The sequence below is a fragment of the Drosophila miranda genome, chromosome 3, assembly GCF_003369915.1.
Source record: "Drosophila miranda strain MSH22 chromosome 3, D.miranda_PacBio2.1, whole genome shotgun sequence".
Taxonomy (NCBI): Eukaryota; Metazoa; Arthropoda; class Insecta; order Diptera; family Drosophilidae; genus Drosophila; species Drosophila miranda.
Window position 1 is genome coordinate 12,968,487 of NC_046676.1, and position 16,847 is coordinate 12,985,333.

At 49.3% G+C, this 16,847-nt stretch overlaps 2 protein-coding genes and 1 long non-coding RNA gene across 9 annotated transcripts; 2 read left to right on the plus strand and 1 right to left on the minus strand.

Moving 5' to 3' along the window:
* Window positions 1-971: 971 nt before the first annotated feature.
* On the minus strand, window positions 972-16,791 carry LOC108159942. Of its 6 annotated transcripts, none has more exons than XR_001775376.2 (8): window positions 16,584-16,791; window positions 7,928-8,099; window positions 7,621-7,745; window positions 7,442-7,516; window positions 7,295-7,385; window positions 7,101-7,208; window positions 1,386-1,543; window positions 972-1,328 (listed from the first exon to the last, which is right to left on the minus strand). It is a non-coding gene; the product is annotated as an uncharacterized LOC108159942 (long non-coding RNA). The 6 variants fall into 6 exon arrangements; XR_001775374.2 differs by adding an exon at window positions 8,166-8,293 and having other exon boundaries at window positions 7,442-7,745; XR_001775377.2 differs by having other exon boundaries at window positions 7,101-7,203; window positions 7,442-7,745.
* Window positions 2,910-4,267, plus strand: LOC108159938 (dr1-associated corepressor). The gene is made up of 2 exons (XM_017293592.2): window positions 2,910-3,049; window positions 3,244-4,267. Exons 1-2 carry the CDS (start codon window positions 3,008-3,010, stop codon window positions 4,150-4,152), a joined length of 951 nt encoding a protein of 316 aa, XP_017149081.1. The 5' UTR covers window positions 2,910-3,007; the 3' UTR covers window positions 4,153-4,267.
* LOC108159940 (protein stum) lies at window positions 8,289-16,589 on the plus strand. Of its 2 annotated transcripts, XM_017293594.2 has the most exons (9): window positions 8,289-9,375; window positions 9,433-9,915; window positions 9,980-12,516; window positions 12,593-13,166; window positions 15,085-15,720; window positions 15,791-15,896; window positions 15,960-16,086; window positions 16,150-16,344; window positions 16,413-16,589. In XM_017293594.2, the coding sequence occupies exons 1-9, from the start codon at window positions 8,543-8,545 to the stop codon at window positions 16,520-16,522; spliced, it is 5,601 nt and encodes a 1,866-aa protein (XP_017149083.1). In that variant the 5' UTR covers window positions 8,289-8,542; the 3' UTR covers window positions 16,523-16,589. The 2 variants fall into 2 exon arrangements, with proteins under 2 accessions (XP_017149083.1, XP_017149084.1); XM_017293595.2 differs by lacking the exons at window positions 8,289-9,375; window positions 9,433-9,915; window positions 9,980-12,516; window positions 12,593-13,166 and adding an exon at window positions 13,982-14,211.
* Window positions 16,792-16,847: the final 56 nt, after the last annotated feature.

Consider the following 16,847-nt stretch of genomic DNA (forward strand, 5'->3'; position numbering starts at 1 on the left):
TGTACAAAATTTGTTCTTGTTGTTGTACAACAACTTTCAAATGCCCAAAAACGGGAATTACAAATCTGGGATACCAGGCGAACAGAAATCAGCAGAAGGTCACTGGTTTTTTTAATTTTATTATTTTTCCCGCCATTTTTTAAATCCCCAAATTTTGCAACGTTTTCTCATATTTTCTTTGGTCTAGAATTTCAAATGTGGAATACCAGGCGAACAGAAATCAGCGCAAGGTCACTGGTTTTTTAAAATTCCTTTTAATTCTATTTTTCCATTTTTCATATGTTTGTTTTTCATATTCTCGTTTTCCACCATTTTGAGCGGCTAAAGAAAATATGAAATAACGTATAATCAAGATTTGAAAAATGGCGGTAAAAATAAAAAGTTAAAAAAAACCAGTGACCTTCTGCTGATTTCTGTTCGCCTGGTATCCCAGATTTGTAATTCCCGTTTTTGGGCATTTGAAAGTTGTTGTACAACAACAAGAACAAATTTTGTACAACAATTGACAACAACAACTTTTGTTGTTTTCTCCGTTATTTGTGGCCCGATCTAGGCGTGAGACGGCTTCCCGTACTCGGAATAGGTTCCTTGATCTAATGCAGTCCTTATCAAGGACCAAGGATTCAGGTTTTTTTTTCCAGACACATATATCTTGGTTTCCCCCTTCTTCGTGGCCCGATCGCGACGTACGCCAGCTTCTGCTATCAGATCTGTCCTTGATCCTTCGCTAAGGACTACAACAAACGAACCATACAGATCTAGATTTTCCGGCTATTTGTGGGCCGATTTAGGCGTGCGACGGCTTCCTGTGGTCGAAAAAATGTCCCTGATTTGATGGAGTCCTTATCAAGGATCAAGGACAATTTCCCGAATGAAAAATATGTATTTTTCTCCGCTATTTGTGAACCGATCTGGGCGTGCCACGCCTTTTTTAACCGGGATATTGTCCCCAAAACAGAAGACAGAAAGGATGAGTTTTCAATCATTTTATTCATCAGAACTTAGCTTAGTATAGGATACGTTAGTATAAATAAATAAACAAGTGGATAAAATTTGTATCTACTATCTAAATGTATGAACGCGTATATCCTTAAACCTAACAACAACGATATATATCTAGAGTGTAGTAGCCCGCGTAGCCCCTCGCTTGGTTGCCATAGTCAAAGTCCTTGTTGTCGATGGCTTGTTAGACTCGGATGCTACGGGGTGCGATTCTGTCCTGCTGGGATACGATTCTGTCCGGCTGGGATACTTTGATAGGACCCCGTCTGGCGGGTCGAAATCGGATACGACTTCGTTTGTGGCGAAGCTTACGATACATAGGTCCTCTGTGAAAGAAGAAATATTTTTAAAATGTGTCCACAATTGTATACTGATTCACTTACTCGTCTCGAAGCTATCCCAGCTTTTGATTCGGCGACGCACGAATGGGCGTCATGGCTGGCTCATGATGACGCGGCGCTAGCCGAATGCCGACGACCCTGGGATCCAATCCAGAAAGTTCCTTTGCGACATGTTCGGTGTATGAACTGGCATCACCATTCTATGAATAATGTAATTTTTTATTGTCAGTGAAAGGATATTACTAATTGTTATTTAAATATACGGCTACAGGTTGACTACGAAGTGTCCAATAATTAGCTAGTCATGATTGGTACGACTATGTCGTCCAAATTCGAATCTAAAACTAATCCCGTAGAGCTAGAAGGGTTAATGGAAATACTGTAAAAACATATTAAATATAACTTTAAAAAAAATTGTTAAAAGCATTAATTACGCGTTTTTTTTCAGAAAACGTTCAGCTTCTTTTCTTTTTCATCAAGTCAAAAACAGCCTTTATCCTGTCGAAAAGTTGGCAGCACAGTTCTTCTTGCGGCACTTGCCATTCACTGAGCACTCGCGCAATATTGCCAGACTGTCACAAAACAGTGTACTTGTTCTAAATATTTTAGATATTTTTCGGTATATTTCAGAGGGCATGTTGGTATATTTTGTCAATAAATCCGCGGTCACACTGTTGGGCACCAAGGAACGGGGAACTTAGTGATGTAAATTTTAATGAAGACATCGATATCGATGTCCATCGATGTTGTCAAAATCAAACATCGATGTTGGATTGATACATCGGATTTATTCTTCGATGCATCGATGTATGACCGATGTTTCAAAACTTTCCCATTTGAGGATCTGAAGACACGGCGACAGCCTCTGATGATTTCGATGGGAAAATTAGTGATAGGCAGTTGTGGTACTGTTTCTGATACTGAGTTTTATTGAACAAATGCATCTCCTTATATAGCTAGCAGTGTATATAAGGTGTTGTATGAGAAGGAACGCCAGGCTCCATGTGAGTATTTTTAGATAGGGTGCACTTACTCTGTGCGGGGGTTACATTTCAGTGCATTTACTTAGGTACTTGGCAGCAACAAAGTAAATAGTTTTTTGCTTCATCCTTTTTGGTGGGTTCGAGTTTACAAGTGCAATTGTCTATTCTTAGTTGCTAATGTAATTTTCGTGTCATCATATTCATTCACATGAAGTGACATGGAAAATTGTATTTATGAGTATTTGTGTATGAGATTGTACTGTATATTCTGTAATATTTATTAAGGTATATGTCTGTGACTGAACACTACTCTTCATACATTCCCAAACACACAACGGGTTGCCTTTGAATGATGTTAACGGCGTTCGCAGTTTCATATTTAAACAAATGTATACCATCTATAGTAAATTTGATTCATTTAAGTCAAATATGTTTACTTTATTTGGCATTGCTGTGTTGCTGCTTACAGAAGACAAATACGCAATGATTTGAAATTAAACGATCAATGTTTTGCAAAACATCGATACATCGCTCAACATCGGTAAACATCGGCAAAAAAACATCGATGCTCGATGCATCGATGTGTTTTTACATCACTAAACGGAACTGTTCTTGTGTAAAAAACACACACACATTTGTTAATTTCGCTAGGACTTGGTATATTACTTCACAAAGCCCGAAATGCCATCGAAAAAGAAAAAATACAACGCGCGCTTCCCAGCGGTGAGTACGGACGAAGCGGAAGTGGTCAATATTTTCGGCTCTGGCGTGAACCGACAATGGTTATCAGTTTTTATGCATGTGTACATACATACATACTCACATAATCAGAGGCTCCGTGTTGTGGGCGCAGCGGCAGAGCAGCACGAGCCCGGTGTGATTTATCGTTGACTCGATTTTAATATTTTACTCCGCAGGGTCGCATCAAGAAGATCATGCAGAGCGATGAGGAGATTGGTAAGGTTGCACAGGCGGTACCCGTTATCATTTCCCGGACGCTAGAGCTATTCGTGGAGTCGCTGCTAACGAAGACGATGCGTATAACGAATTCGCGCAATGCCAAGACACTGTCCACTTCGCATATGAAGCAGTGCATCATGTCGGAGCAGCGATTCGATTTCCTGAAGGAGCTCGTCAGAAATATACCAGACATCAGTGTGGCCGAGGAGGCAAGCTCCTACAACGATGACAGCTCACCAGAGCAATATCCGGACTCAGATACGCCATACGATCTTAGCCTGCCATCCACATCTATGCGGTCATTGCCGAATGGAGGCGGATCCGCTATCGGCCCCTACATGCGCTCAATGAGCTTGAATGGCACCGGCCTGAAGCGTCAGCAGCAGCAGCAGCAGTACCCCCCACCCACACACATCCCATCGGTAAGTGTGCCTTCTGTGGCACACACGCACCAGCTTCAGATGGGACACGTGCCCGCCAAGTTGGCTCGCTCGGAATCAACTCCGTCCTACACACCGCGGGGCAGACCGCCCAACCAAAACTCCTACCATAAGAAACAGTCGCACGACACTGCCATACCTGCTCCGATCTGCAGCTATGAACTCAATAAACCAATAGTCAAAATCGATTATAGCAACGTGCAGATGCCGACCACCAACCTGTGCACGCCAGAGGCAGAGGCAGATGCCAACTCCGCCTTCAATTTTGACATTGCGGCTCCAGTTATCAATATCGATCTGACGAATATTGTAGCAGCTGGAACGGCTGGAAAGAGCAGCGCTCCCATCATTCCAAAGGCCACTGTGGCATCAACGACCCCAACTGAAACCATTTTCGAATTAGACGAAGACTATGACAATATTTGAATAGTATCTAAGTGAATGCGCTTTTAAATTATTGATACATTAATATGTACTCTAGCTCTAAGTAATCACAATACAACAATTGCAAAATAAAGACCATGCTGGATTTTAAGCTGAACCTCTGAGCTGTGAACCTTTGCTAATTTAAAATCTAATCGAAGAGTTATGATTACTCGAGCTGAAAGCGATGGTTTCCGCTCAACTGGTTCGACGGTTTTACTGTGCCCAACGATGCGCATCGCATCAAGGCGGCCAAGATCAACTTTAAACTATTGTATATGTTTATTGAGAGGGAGATTTATGCAGGATTGGTATGAAGCGGCAATAGTCGAAGCTACCTTCAGCATTTGGAATTGTTCCTACTTTAAAATGTATCTGTACACAAGCCATCTCAGCTCAAAAGCTTCCAATAAATACGGGGAGCTAATAACCAATTACCGAAAACTTCATTTGGTTAGCCTTAGCCTCCAAATAGGCCAAACAATTGGCCCACGGAATTCCCGGTGCCCTAGTAAACTGTGACCTTTATTTGTTGTGCGTAGAACTATTTATATGTGTATATACACATAATAATAATTACGAGTATTACTTAATTTCGCCCAAGGTGCGTCCACTGACTGCCACTTAGTCATTGTGTAATCCTCGGTCACAGTCAATTACAATTAAATGCCTTTCAATCCCCATGGGGATTCGTACATTTGTATATTCGCACACGCAATCTCGGACCAGCAATTGATATTAATTTGGGGCACGATGTGGGTCAAGCATTGATGTGCCTCTATACAGTACAGGTGTGGGACACACTGGGATGAACTGACAAGCGGAGAAACCAAAGTCAAATATCGCGTGGGAAAATCTTATTGCAGCGAAATTACTAGCCGCTCCTTGTGTTTTGTGCGCAAAGGTGCAGTTTAAAATTATATGAATTATTGTGAAAGCACAGTCAGAGGGTTTTTCGCTTTCTCGGGTTGCATTTGGGTTTGGCATGGCTGATTAGGGTCAGCAGAAGGCCGAGATGATTAGTCCCCCTACGAGGAGCCAAGCCCAGATCAAGCTGATGAGTTCCTCCTCATTTGAAAGAAGGAAGGAAGGCAGCAATAGGAAGCCCCATCACTGGGGAGACACGATTTCGTGAATTCAATTTCCCCAAACAGAAATCCAGATCTGCACTCCTCTCCTCCATTGTCGTGTGCTGTGCTCCCAAGGGACTATGGGTGTCCATTTGGCTTGAGTCATGGTAAAAACTTTGAAACAATAAAAACAACTTGCGGCGCGCCGCCAGTGCCAAGTTTTCATGTCCAAGGCGTATTTATGTCAACCGGAAGTAGGTTTACTGACCCACGTATACCCGTACGTGTGTACGTTCGCCCAAACAGCGGCTTCGACAATCGTCGTCCTCGGTCGGCGACTCCTTCGGCGGCCGCCTCGACTGGTCATCCCCAGAGCGCAGGACGACGATAGCCCCACGTATAAGAAGGTATTTGCCTTTAGCGGATTAGTTTTTCTACGAACGGCGAGTGCAGTGCATCGGATCGATGCCAATGCGCGTTGATTTTTTGGGTATTCCGTTTGAGTTCAATTTAATTTTTTGAATATTTTCAAAAATTGCTAAAGTACAATAAATCGCGAACAATCCAAAATCCCCCTCGAAACGATCGACAACCCGAAACTTAACTCGAAAAAAAACAAGAAAACTAAACCATCTAAATGGGAAATATCTTGAAAAGGGAACAACGCCGAACCATCCAACGGCAAAGTTAGCTCATAGATGTCTCCAGGAATTCCTATGGCTTTGGACTCTGGTCTGGGGAAACGAACTCAACTTTTTGCTGGAGTCGGTCGCCATGGGGTAGTCGGGGGCTATCACGACATTAGCCAAGGATTTTCCCCCGTCACTGCCACTTAAAAGTCAGCCCCCAGCCCGAACCCAAGAGGGTCTTGTGAGAGGGTTTACGAGTATAGGCGTTGTTTCTGTTTCTGTTGCTTTTGCTTTTTCTGCTGCTGTTGCTGTTGTCTTGATGTTGCAACAGTGCGCCGTGGCATAGGAGAGCCGGAGGCCCAAGTGTTGTTGACTCTTTGCCGCTGCACAAGGCAAAAGGAAATTTGTTGCGGTTTTGACCCTATTCCAAAGCCAAGGAAAACCGCACTTTACCCTGCCTGTACTCGGCTCGGCGATGTCCTGGCTGCCACATCCCACATCCTAGCCCCGTCTCGTGGCTTGAAGTGGCTCTCATGCGGTGTCTCACGTGCGTGCAGACCCGTGAAGATCCCCGGCAGTGGGAGCATCCAAAATATATGATTTAAGGACGGGAAGTCGGGAAGTGTGTGCAAGCGTATCAAAAAAAATATAAGACCTACATATATGGATATATTTTGTATATGTGTGTGTAAGGACATCGCGTGCCAGAGACATGCCAACAGGTGTCACAGCCAGCGCTGGGAAACAATCAAAAGTTGTCTAAGCAGCAGAAAGCAGATGAACAAACATGCAAACACGGCCGGAGAGAATCTACGGACATTGCAGCGCCCCGCCGTGCGGCGAAATAGTGCGGCGAATTGGCAGCACTGGCTGGCGGGCTCCCCTCCCCCGATTGCTTTTCTTTTTACACCCTGTACTCGGGGAGTGTATTGTATTCGTGCAAGTGATGATGGACAGGCAGGAGAGTGTGTATGAATTAACAAATTCGTAGAATTATTGCCTTTTTAAGGATATGGAAGCCACATCTCACAGCGTTTGTTGAATGTTCATAGAAAATTGTCATATAAGTGGGTATCAAATAGTCGACATCTGCAAAACAGTGTTCTTGGTTGTTTCTTTTGTAGCAGTATCTCAGCGTGTCTGCGTGTGCACACTACTAGTATTATTATAGTGGCGCTTCCCCTGGTGTTGTGCTTTGTTTGAATTTGAAGTGTAGGCAATATTTCTCTTGAAGGTTTCTTTGCTCACTTACCGCGCCGCGTCGCCGTGGAGGCAGTTCCATTTCAGTCAGTGCCAACGTCCCATCGTGGGCTCTATCGCTCTCGCTCTCCGTTTCCAATGTTCATTTTTCGCGGCTTTTCTGTGTAATGTACTGTATTAGAGTTACTCTCGTGCACAATTGAAACTAATTTAAATAACAATTACATAAGGCTGGGCATCACTTACCGTATACCAATACCAATTTCCTCGAGGGGACTCCAATTAAAAACGGTTCTTAAAGTGTGACCCCAGCCGTAATGAGATGCAGGAAAAGTGCCTGTAATCCAGAAAAGTGTTTAGAAGAGAAGAAAAATTTGCGAAAAACCAACGTACAGGCACAGGCACAGGCCCGGGTCCGGGCCCGGCACGCGTCATGGCCATAACACAGCACACCGGTCTAGTCACTTCCTGCGAGCCAAAGTGTGTCACCGAAATTCGAGTAGCGCCCCATAAAATGTAGGTTAAATATTAGGCAAAGGAAAATCAATGCGAAGAAAGGCACTCATTCACACCTGCCATCCCTCCCCACGTCCCTACGGTTCGGTTCCGCAATACCGCAATCCTCAAGCGGCCTACGTCATGCCGCAAAATATAACTACTATTTGCGTACCCCAGTCCCATCCAATACTCGGAGTATCTGAATGGAAACAGTAGGAGAGACAGAGAGAGAGAGAGAGAGAGAGCAATTAAAACATCATGTTCAGCTGATAGTTGGTGTCGGGCAGCCAGCCCCAAACATCTTCGAGCGATGCACTCCTCAAGTGCAGTCACTAATGCGGCAATTTGCAACATGCAATCCAATCCGTTCCAATGCCATACCATAGCCATGCCACACCATGCATCTCCCATCCATAAGGCTGAAGACTGTTGAGCGCTCATCAAGTTCTGCTCTCGTTAGCGTTGGCTTAACGGCTTGTGGAGTTGGAGTTAGATGTGCTGCTGGAGCAGGTGTATTCCGATTGCATGGGGTTTATCAGCGCGGCACACGCAGCTATTTATAGGATCGAAATGGAGAGAAATGGCATTAGAAAATACTCGTACAAATAATAATAATTACTGTTTTCGCCATGCCCGTAGTTTGGCTGTGCAAATCGGAAAGTTGGGAGGCAGTTGCCCACGGTCTCCCGCGTCGCGTGTACGTCCCGTCTCACTGACATTGCAATGGCCGGAAGGTCTGGTCTGTCCCTAGAATACATACACATATACGTGTACATACGTTTGTGTGCGAGTGATTTTTTTTTTGAATATTTCTGTTGCTTTGAATAAACAGCTTTTGGCGTCATTGGTTCTGTTGCACCCGAACGAAACGAAGCGAAGGACAAACAAATATAGCAAAGTAATCCTGCGTAATCCTTTGCTATGGCCAGAAGAATGGACAAGGACTCATAGTGGACGAGAGAGGGATCGATCGAGCGACCGTACCAATGTCAAATCATGCAGCAGACCCTCTCGTACTCATCATCATCGCCATCCCCCTCTCCGATGCCAACGCCAGCCGGAACACCACACCCCCCAGCGACCACCCATGCCCCCAGCCACACCCATCCACGACCCGGCTCAACAGGCAGCGATCCCAACAACAGGTTTCAGCCGGCCATCATTCCGGTTGACTACAGCTACCACACCCACACCCATTCCCACCCACACTCCCACTCGTACGGCCACACGACCATGGCCCCCTCGACGTACACATCCACACAGAGCTTCATCCGCCAGCCGACGGCCAGCACAGTCCAGGAGCTGGGCTCGGAGCGGGACTCCCAGCCTTATAGCAGTCTCTTTGGGGACCCCGTGCCCCCGCCGTCGCAGGTGGAGGAATACTTCGGGACTGCGGCCTTTGAGACGTTACGATCTTCTTCGCTGGAAATCCCCAGCTCGGAGGAGGATGCTCTAGTGGCCGCTGTGGCCCTCAATGCGCTGATGGGCAACGAGGCTCGGGTCAGGCAGAGGATCTTCTCGAATATTCCCTACACGAGAACCCCCCGGGCATCGCTCATCCCGCACCTGCAGCCGCCCGATATCCAGATCTTGCCCAATTCCAGCGGCGGCTCCAGCTCGGAACAGCTGGGCTCTCCCAACTATCGACTCCTGGCCCCGGACGACATCCTTAATAAACCGGATATGTACGACTTGGCGAACCCCAGTGAGGAATCGCAGTACATGACACGCTTGGACTTCGATCGGGAGGAGGAGCGAACGCAGACTCCCAGTCGAACGGCGGGCAAGCAGAGTGTCTCCACCATGACCTCAGATGACCATCACCACGGGTAAGAGCCAATCCCATCCATCAGTCAATGAATGATTATGTATTTTATCCGTTTTAGCTTGCTGAGCGACTCTTACTCGGGCAGGGACTGGTTTCGACCTGCTCCACAGCACTTTCCGGAGTTCACGCGCATCCCCAAGCTGCGGCCCAGCTCGAAAAACATCATGTCCATGAAGCAAGAGGAGGTGCCGCTCTCACCGCTGGCCACGATGATCCAGGACATGAACAGTTCCAGCAGCGGAGGCGAGGAGCGGGTAGCCCCCGATGGGGAGAAGCAGTCACCGATGCAGGACATGGACGTCATACTCTCCCCGAAGCATTACCTGGAGCAGCAGCTGGAACGGATGAGTGCGGTCAGCGAGCGGCAGCTGCTTGAGGACTACAGCCCGCCGTCGCCTCCACCAGCTGACCCGCCGCCTTCTTGCCACCAGAGTAACCGCAGAGACACGGAGGAGAGCGTCTGCTCACGTCCACCCACCATGAAGAGAGAAATGTCCCCGATCATCATCAAGGACTCAATCTCCGTGGGCGGAGACTATCGGTAAGTGGGAACAACACTCTCTGCCTCTCCTGGCCAGTTATAATCTCTGCTAATCCCCATCCAGCGTGGACCAGCCACGGCCACACAAGAAGACTGCATTTACCATCCTCACAGTGCGCTCGCCGCAGACCTCGCCGGCGTACAGCCCAGCCAGGAGAGCCGCCGCCAGGAGGCACGCTTCCATACAGTCGACATCGACTACCTCATCAATGGCCACCAAGCCGCCGATCCTGCCGCGTCGCAAGACTCCCAGCGACTCCCGCCTGCCGGAGCTGCCAGGATATCTGGCCCACTCGGCGAACCCCAGCCAGCAGCAGCCGCAGCCACAGCCGCATCCACTCCACACAACCGATGACTCGCCACGGCCCTCGGTGCAGTTCAACATGAGTGGACGGCACAGTCGCAGCAAGCTGGCGACGCCCTCGAAGGGAATCCTCCAGCAGAGGGACTCGCTCACCTCCTCCATAGACACCTACACGCCGAGGGCGCAGCGACGAAGGTCCATGGCCCCCAGTAGTCCCCAGCAGATGTCGTATGGCCAAAGGATCAAGAGCATGGAGAGCCTGCCGCTGATAACCGATCCCTATCGAAGCGCGATTCCGCGACTGCACTACTCCACCATGGACCTGGGCAAGGAAGCGGCAGCCTTTCCGCCGGGCGCACTGCCACGCCCACTGAAGCCAAACCACAACCCCACGCGAAAGCAGCGCGGACTCCTGAAGGTGATCAACCGGGAGGAAGCGCTCGCCCACATCCCGCCCCGCTCCAACTGGTGCAGCCTGGACGACCTGGCTCTGGCACCGAGTCCCCGTGCATCCTTCGACGCCGGCCACGCCCAGGGTCGTCGTCGTTCCAGTTCCACCTCGCCCGAGCGAAGGAGCTCCACGCAAACAGCCTCGGACCGACGCAGCTCCAACCTGAGCAGCATAACCGCCACCACCTCGGACTTCAGCTTCCGCCGTCCATCGCTCGCAACACTGCCAGCATCCCGGCTGCGTCGCAAGTCGGTGCAGGCGCCGATCCCCGGGCGTAGCCCGCGACGACAGTCCATCTACCAGAGGGATCCGAAGCCACCGCCGCATGGGAAGCATGGGAAGATCGCCAAGCCCAGCAGTTTGTCACCGATTCTCGGCACCCCGAACAAGGACAGCAGCTCAGGGCAGAGTCCTACCCACGGATCCTCGATAATTGGGCACCGGGCATCATCGCTGTTTGGGCACCATGAATCCTCGCTGATTGGTCACCGTGCAGCCGCTGTCGACACGCAGTCCGAGGTGTCGACACGTCGGGACTCGCTCTCCCGCATTCCGATTCGCAGTCGTCCGGGATCCCGGGTGGAGTCTCGTTCCAGTTCGCCGTCGAAGGACTTTGTGGCTACGATTCCGACCGCATCTGGGCGCACCTCGCGGGCAAGCACGAGTCGCTCCCCCTCTCGGGCGATGGTTCACAGCAGGACGCCCTCACGGGAGAGTGCGCGACCCGGAGAATCGCGATCTGGGTCCAAGGGCCCACCCTCTAGGGCAAGTTCTCGCATGGAACAGGCACGAGAGCAGGCCAACTCCCGAAGCAACTCGCGGGCCAACTCCCGACTGAGCATAAACTCCTCGCTGCGATCCTCTAGCGTCTCGCCCGTCACCATGGCCAGGAACAGAACCATACGGGGAACCACACCGCAGCCCAGTCGCAGGAAGTCCATATCATTGAGTCCAACCAGCGGCATGCTAGGGCGTCGAAAGTCCATAAGTCCGGGGGCCATCACACCGGCAAGACGGATGTCCGTGTCCATTAGAGGGAAGGCAGAGATCCCGGAGACATTGTCGCGCCGCAACTCCCGCTCCCGCATCCCCACGCGACAGTCGGGAAAGATGGAGTCCAAGTCGCCGCCATCCTCCTCCAAGAAACGTTCAAAGTCCCCCGAGAAAACCAAGGGAACACCGGCGATGACACCCAAGGGCACCAGAGCGGGCAAAGTCCCGCCAAAGGGAAGCCCCAAGGCAAAGCCCACATCCAAGCAACCTGCAAGTGCCAAACCCAAGTCCAGGACAGAATCTGTGAAGGCTGTTAAAACCGCGGAGCGTCTTCCAGTTGTCAGAAGGGAACAGGGAACAGGGAAGAAGCCAGCCCCCAAAGCGCCATCATCCACAGCAGCGAAGGAAGCGAAAGCCGAGAAAGGAAAGCCAGCAACCAAGAGCAGTGCACAGGGACAACCAGCAGCGCCCCCGCGCACCAAATCCCAGCAGATGAAAGCCAAGCCATCGGGAGCGGCGACAACGGAGGCCAAAAGACCTCCTGCACCCACGACCATCAAAGCCCAGGGGATTGTTCACGAAAAAGGTGCCAATGGAGGAGATGCTCCAACAAACATGACTCCACTAGCTGCCCAGGTGGGCAACGTGGTGCTCCAGGCAGCCGAAGCCATTCCGTCAGTGACCAGCGAGGTGACCGTCCCCTCAACTCCAGGACGCAGAGGCCAAGGAGCGAACATGTCCAAGCTGGTGCGGATGAGCTCCCGGCTGAGCATGCTTAGCCAGAAGAACCGAGCGGATTCGCCGCTGAATCGAAAGGTGGCAACAGTGCCAGAGTTAGCTCAGGAACACGAAGGTGAGATTCAGTCTAAGGGGCCACCAGACACAAGATTTTTTTATAAATGAACTAATCTTATTCTATTAAATTCCAGAAGCAGCGACCCACGGTTCTCTGATGAAGTCCAATGATGCTGGGAGTCTGCCTGCCGCCATTCTGGAAAAGTCACAGAAAACGCTCGAAAACATACAAAAGACCGTCACGGAGGCCACCGATGAGATCCACAAGACCATCAGCGAGAACCTCACCGATCTGAAGACTCTGGAGAACGACATGGGCCTGACCGCAGATGGCCCTCCCACTCCCACACCCACCTCTGGCACGATGCTGGCCAAGCCAGGCGACTCTGAGTCTCGGACAGGGACAGCGGATGGTGGGAATGCTCCCCAGAGCTCGGCGGAGCAGGCAAAGTCTCCTTTTACGGCCACACAGCCCATAGAGGCCGCGGTCTCGGTAGTGCACCCGGACGAGCGAGCAACGATATCCAGTGTACCCGAGGTAGAGTGCGAGAGCTCTGACCTGCCCACAGTCCTGGACGTGTCCGAGTCGGAGCTGGGCGGCCATGTGATGCCGACGCCCGAGAGCGGAGTGGACTTCAAGGTGGACGCCAAGCGACGCTCTCCAGACGGACAGGGCGGCTCCGCAGCGGGAAGTGGTGGCATGGCAAAGTGAGTAATAGGGAAACACTCTTGAAAAACTGATTAATATTGATGAAAAAAGCATGACTATTCATGGGCTAGCCCCACAACGATCTGTCCTGCTTCACGTGGACATTTTAGGCGGGAAGGCTAACGGAGAGTACTAATTTTTTGCCCCGACCGTAGAGTCTCCACATAAAGAGCTCGCCAAGGCTTACAGCGCCTGGCCAGTCGTCAATTTGCATACAGGAAACACCCAAACAACAGCAGCAGCAACAACACTTTACAGTGCCGTGTGGGCTGGCGCTGCCGCTGGCTTTCTCGTGGTGTTTCGGGCGGGCACAGGTCCGTCAAGCCACTCATAAGTGCGTCAATAAATTTTGAATACAAACACGAAGTGGGGTCTATGGAGCGACTAGAGTAGAGTCCCTCCCCTAGACGCTAGACCACGACCACGAGCCCACACCAGACGACCACCTTTGAGGAAATCCGTTCTCTGCCTTGTCGTCGTCGTCGTCGCCGTCGTCAGGTCGGTCGCAGTCGGCGAAGGTAACGATGTCCTTCACTGCATTGTTTTTCCAGCCAACCGATATGAGCGGGTCCGTGTGTTTGCGTGTGTTTGTGTACATCCCTAGCCATGCGAGACCCCAAGAAAACGTGTGACCGACCCATTACAGTGCGCACCCTTCCCCATGTACTCGCTAGGAGAAATGGGCTACGCTGTCCACTCTAGGGAACCCCCACCGTACGGGCATGGTATAGCGTGCATATCGCACGGAGGTAAAAGTATTTTCGCAACACGACTTAAGTTTCTTGCCGCAATAACAAATCAGTTTCGGCCGGACAATCGCGCTAACCGCAGCCTAGCTCCCGTGAGGCGACTCCCGAATCTTCCAAAAGAACCAAAGTACCAAAGACCCAAAGAGAGTGCTGTGCCTGCGAACTTCCAACAATTAATCCGAAAACAATTCAGATAATTTGCAAAAATGCTGAACGAAACGAGCAAAAATTCGGTTATATATACGGTTGATCTGACGCAGGATTCGTTCATAGATGGCGATAAGTATTTCTTTAGGTAACGAGCATTAGCTTCCGGATTCCTATTATATTTTATCGTTCTCCATCAGATGGCATAGGTTTGAGTAGTTAACGCACCAGCGACGACCTTGTGGATTAATTTAAATACAAAACTGGCAAGAAAGTTTCTTTCATTCCGATTGTTGTCACTGTTCCACGAGTACTCCAACTCGAAGTTTATTGGATCCATGCCGCTCAGAGCGGGTCAAATAAATTACCGACCTCCAAATTGCGTTTGGTCGTTGGCTCGTGCACAACGAAATTAAAGGCGTTCGAAGCCCCAAAAACATACATATACTATACATACAAGTACATTTACATGAGTACAGTATACGGACTATACATTTTATGGGCTTTGGGCCTATAAAAATTGTGTAAGCGTCTCAATGGGATTTTCATGTTTTGAGTTGACATTTCTGGTGAGCGAATAATCTGAACAAAAGGTTCTTTAAGGAAGAAAAACAGTCTCTGCTTTCATAAGCAAATGAACGAGCCAAGAAAATAGTACATTACAAAGTCTTAAATCTACATAATCCATCCATTAGATGTTGCTGTTTTCCATACGAGTAATTTATACACATAAAGTAGTGGTAATGCTCCGACTGTGATTATATATGTAAAGCGATGGGCGGAAGTGATTCAGGACTATCCCATAAACTTGAACTTTGGCTCCGCAGCTCTTCTAACAACTTTCCAATCATACAGAACTTCCGGCTCTTGGCACCTTGCCAAGCCTTGCTGAAGCCATAAAAGCTTATATCCGGTCCTTGGTCCCAGTCAAGGATGGCATGCGGAAACCATGAACAAGAGCTACTTTCCAGCAACTAAAAATTATTATGAGACTATTTTCAATCTACTCTTCTCCCACCAGAACCAGCAGCCAAGAGTTCCTGGAAGAAAAGGACAAAAATGCCAATAAGAAGGGATTGTGTCGCTGTTGTTCCTCATTGTTCATGCCCTGTCGTCGCTCTCGATGCTCCCGCTGCTGTTATCGACGAGAACGGAACCCCTCAGCCGAGGACCAGCCCGTGCTATGGAGTGCAAACAGTAGTGCCACAACCGCCACCAATGTCCAAGTGATTGATGAGACCAAGTCGAAGAAGAAAAAGGTGACGGACTGGCTCAAGTCGAGCTGCTGCCGGAGCTGCCGGAAGAAACATCCGCCCGCGAACACGGACAAGCCGGAACCGCCAAGCGTGAAGCAGGAGGCCAGTATGAGTACGGGACCAAAACGTGGGGGCAAATGCGGCCTCTGTCTGAGCAAGGTTTTTTGCTGTCGCTCGGTGAACAAAGTGGACGACACGGGGAATGAAACCGAGCTGAAGAAGTGCTGCTTCTGTATACCATATCGGAGGAACCGCAGCAAGCCGAAAGGTAGCTCCGTTTCCTGGCGGGATCAAGATCCAGAGCTTGGCATCAAGCCAACTGATACATCGGTTCTGGAAGGTGCGTCCGAGGCCTCAATGACATCGGCAGCTGCGGATGCTCCGGCTACAACACCAAAAGAGTAAGTCTGACAGACACTATACCTCTATACTTGATGTGGAGCTAAGAACCTCTTGCCATTTTCATTAAAGGGGCTGCTGCAAGCGTTTCTGGCTAATGATGCTCTGCTGTCGCAAGAAACCGCGTCGCGAATCGAATGCTCGCCGACAGAGCATCAGAGCACCGCCGCCCAGTGAGGCAAGTGATGATACACTTTGATCTATGGTTACAACATTCCATAATTATATTTCCCGCACTTAGGACACACGCCGGAAGCTGCATAACGACCTCGTGGAACACGCATCCAAAATGAAGGGAGCTATTCCTGTGCTACCGCTGTATTTGGCTTGGTTCTGTGCCTTCTGCAACGTGGTCTTTCCAGGCTTAGGTGGGTTTCCCACAGGTGCGATTTCCTACATATACGACTTCTAAAGCTTCTATGATTTCTTAGGCACACTCCTGTCGGGACTCCTCTGCTTGTGTGTGGGCATTCCACGTTTCTCGCAGTACGACAGTGCCCGGGCTCGAATCGGATCCTTCATAATCAACATTATTGTGGCAGTGTCGCAGTTCTGTTGTGTACTCTTCTGTTTCGTGGGCTGGGGCTGGTCCATCTGGTGGGGTACTATTATGCTAAAATGTGCAAGTAAGTGTGGTCATTTACCGTCTAATATTTTGAGAGCATACTTTAACAAAGATTCGCCCAAATCTTAGGGAAACTGAGCAAGATCAAAAAGGTGGAACGTTTGGAACTGGAGGAGGAACAACGACAGGCCCAACTGGCGGCCACTGCGGCTGGTGAGACAGAGCCGGCGAAGACATAGTAATCCAGTCCAACAGGACACATTTAACGGGACGAGATTTTTTATACAATTGTGTACATACCTTTGTACAAAACTGTAGATTCCACAGACACGTGCACTTCCAAATGTACTTCCATGATAAGTAAAGTGGAACAATACTTCCTTTGAACAGAACTTAACTCTAACTATGTATTAAAATCATTAAACTTCCACTAAAATGACAAGAGTTTTTTTGCGCGTTTTGCTTAAAATTTTCTGTAGATAACTGTAAATATCGGAGTGCAAAACTATCGAACATTTCGCCAGTGCTGCAAAACACCCAATTTAATACCAGTTCTGGTAAAGC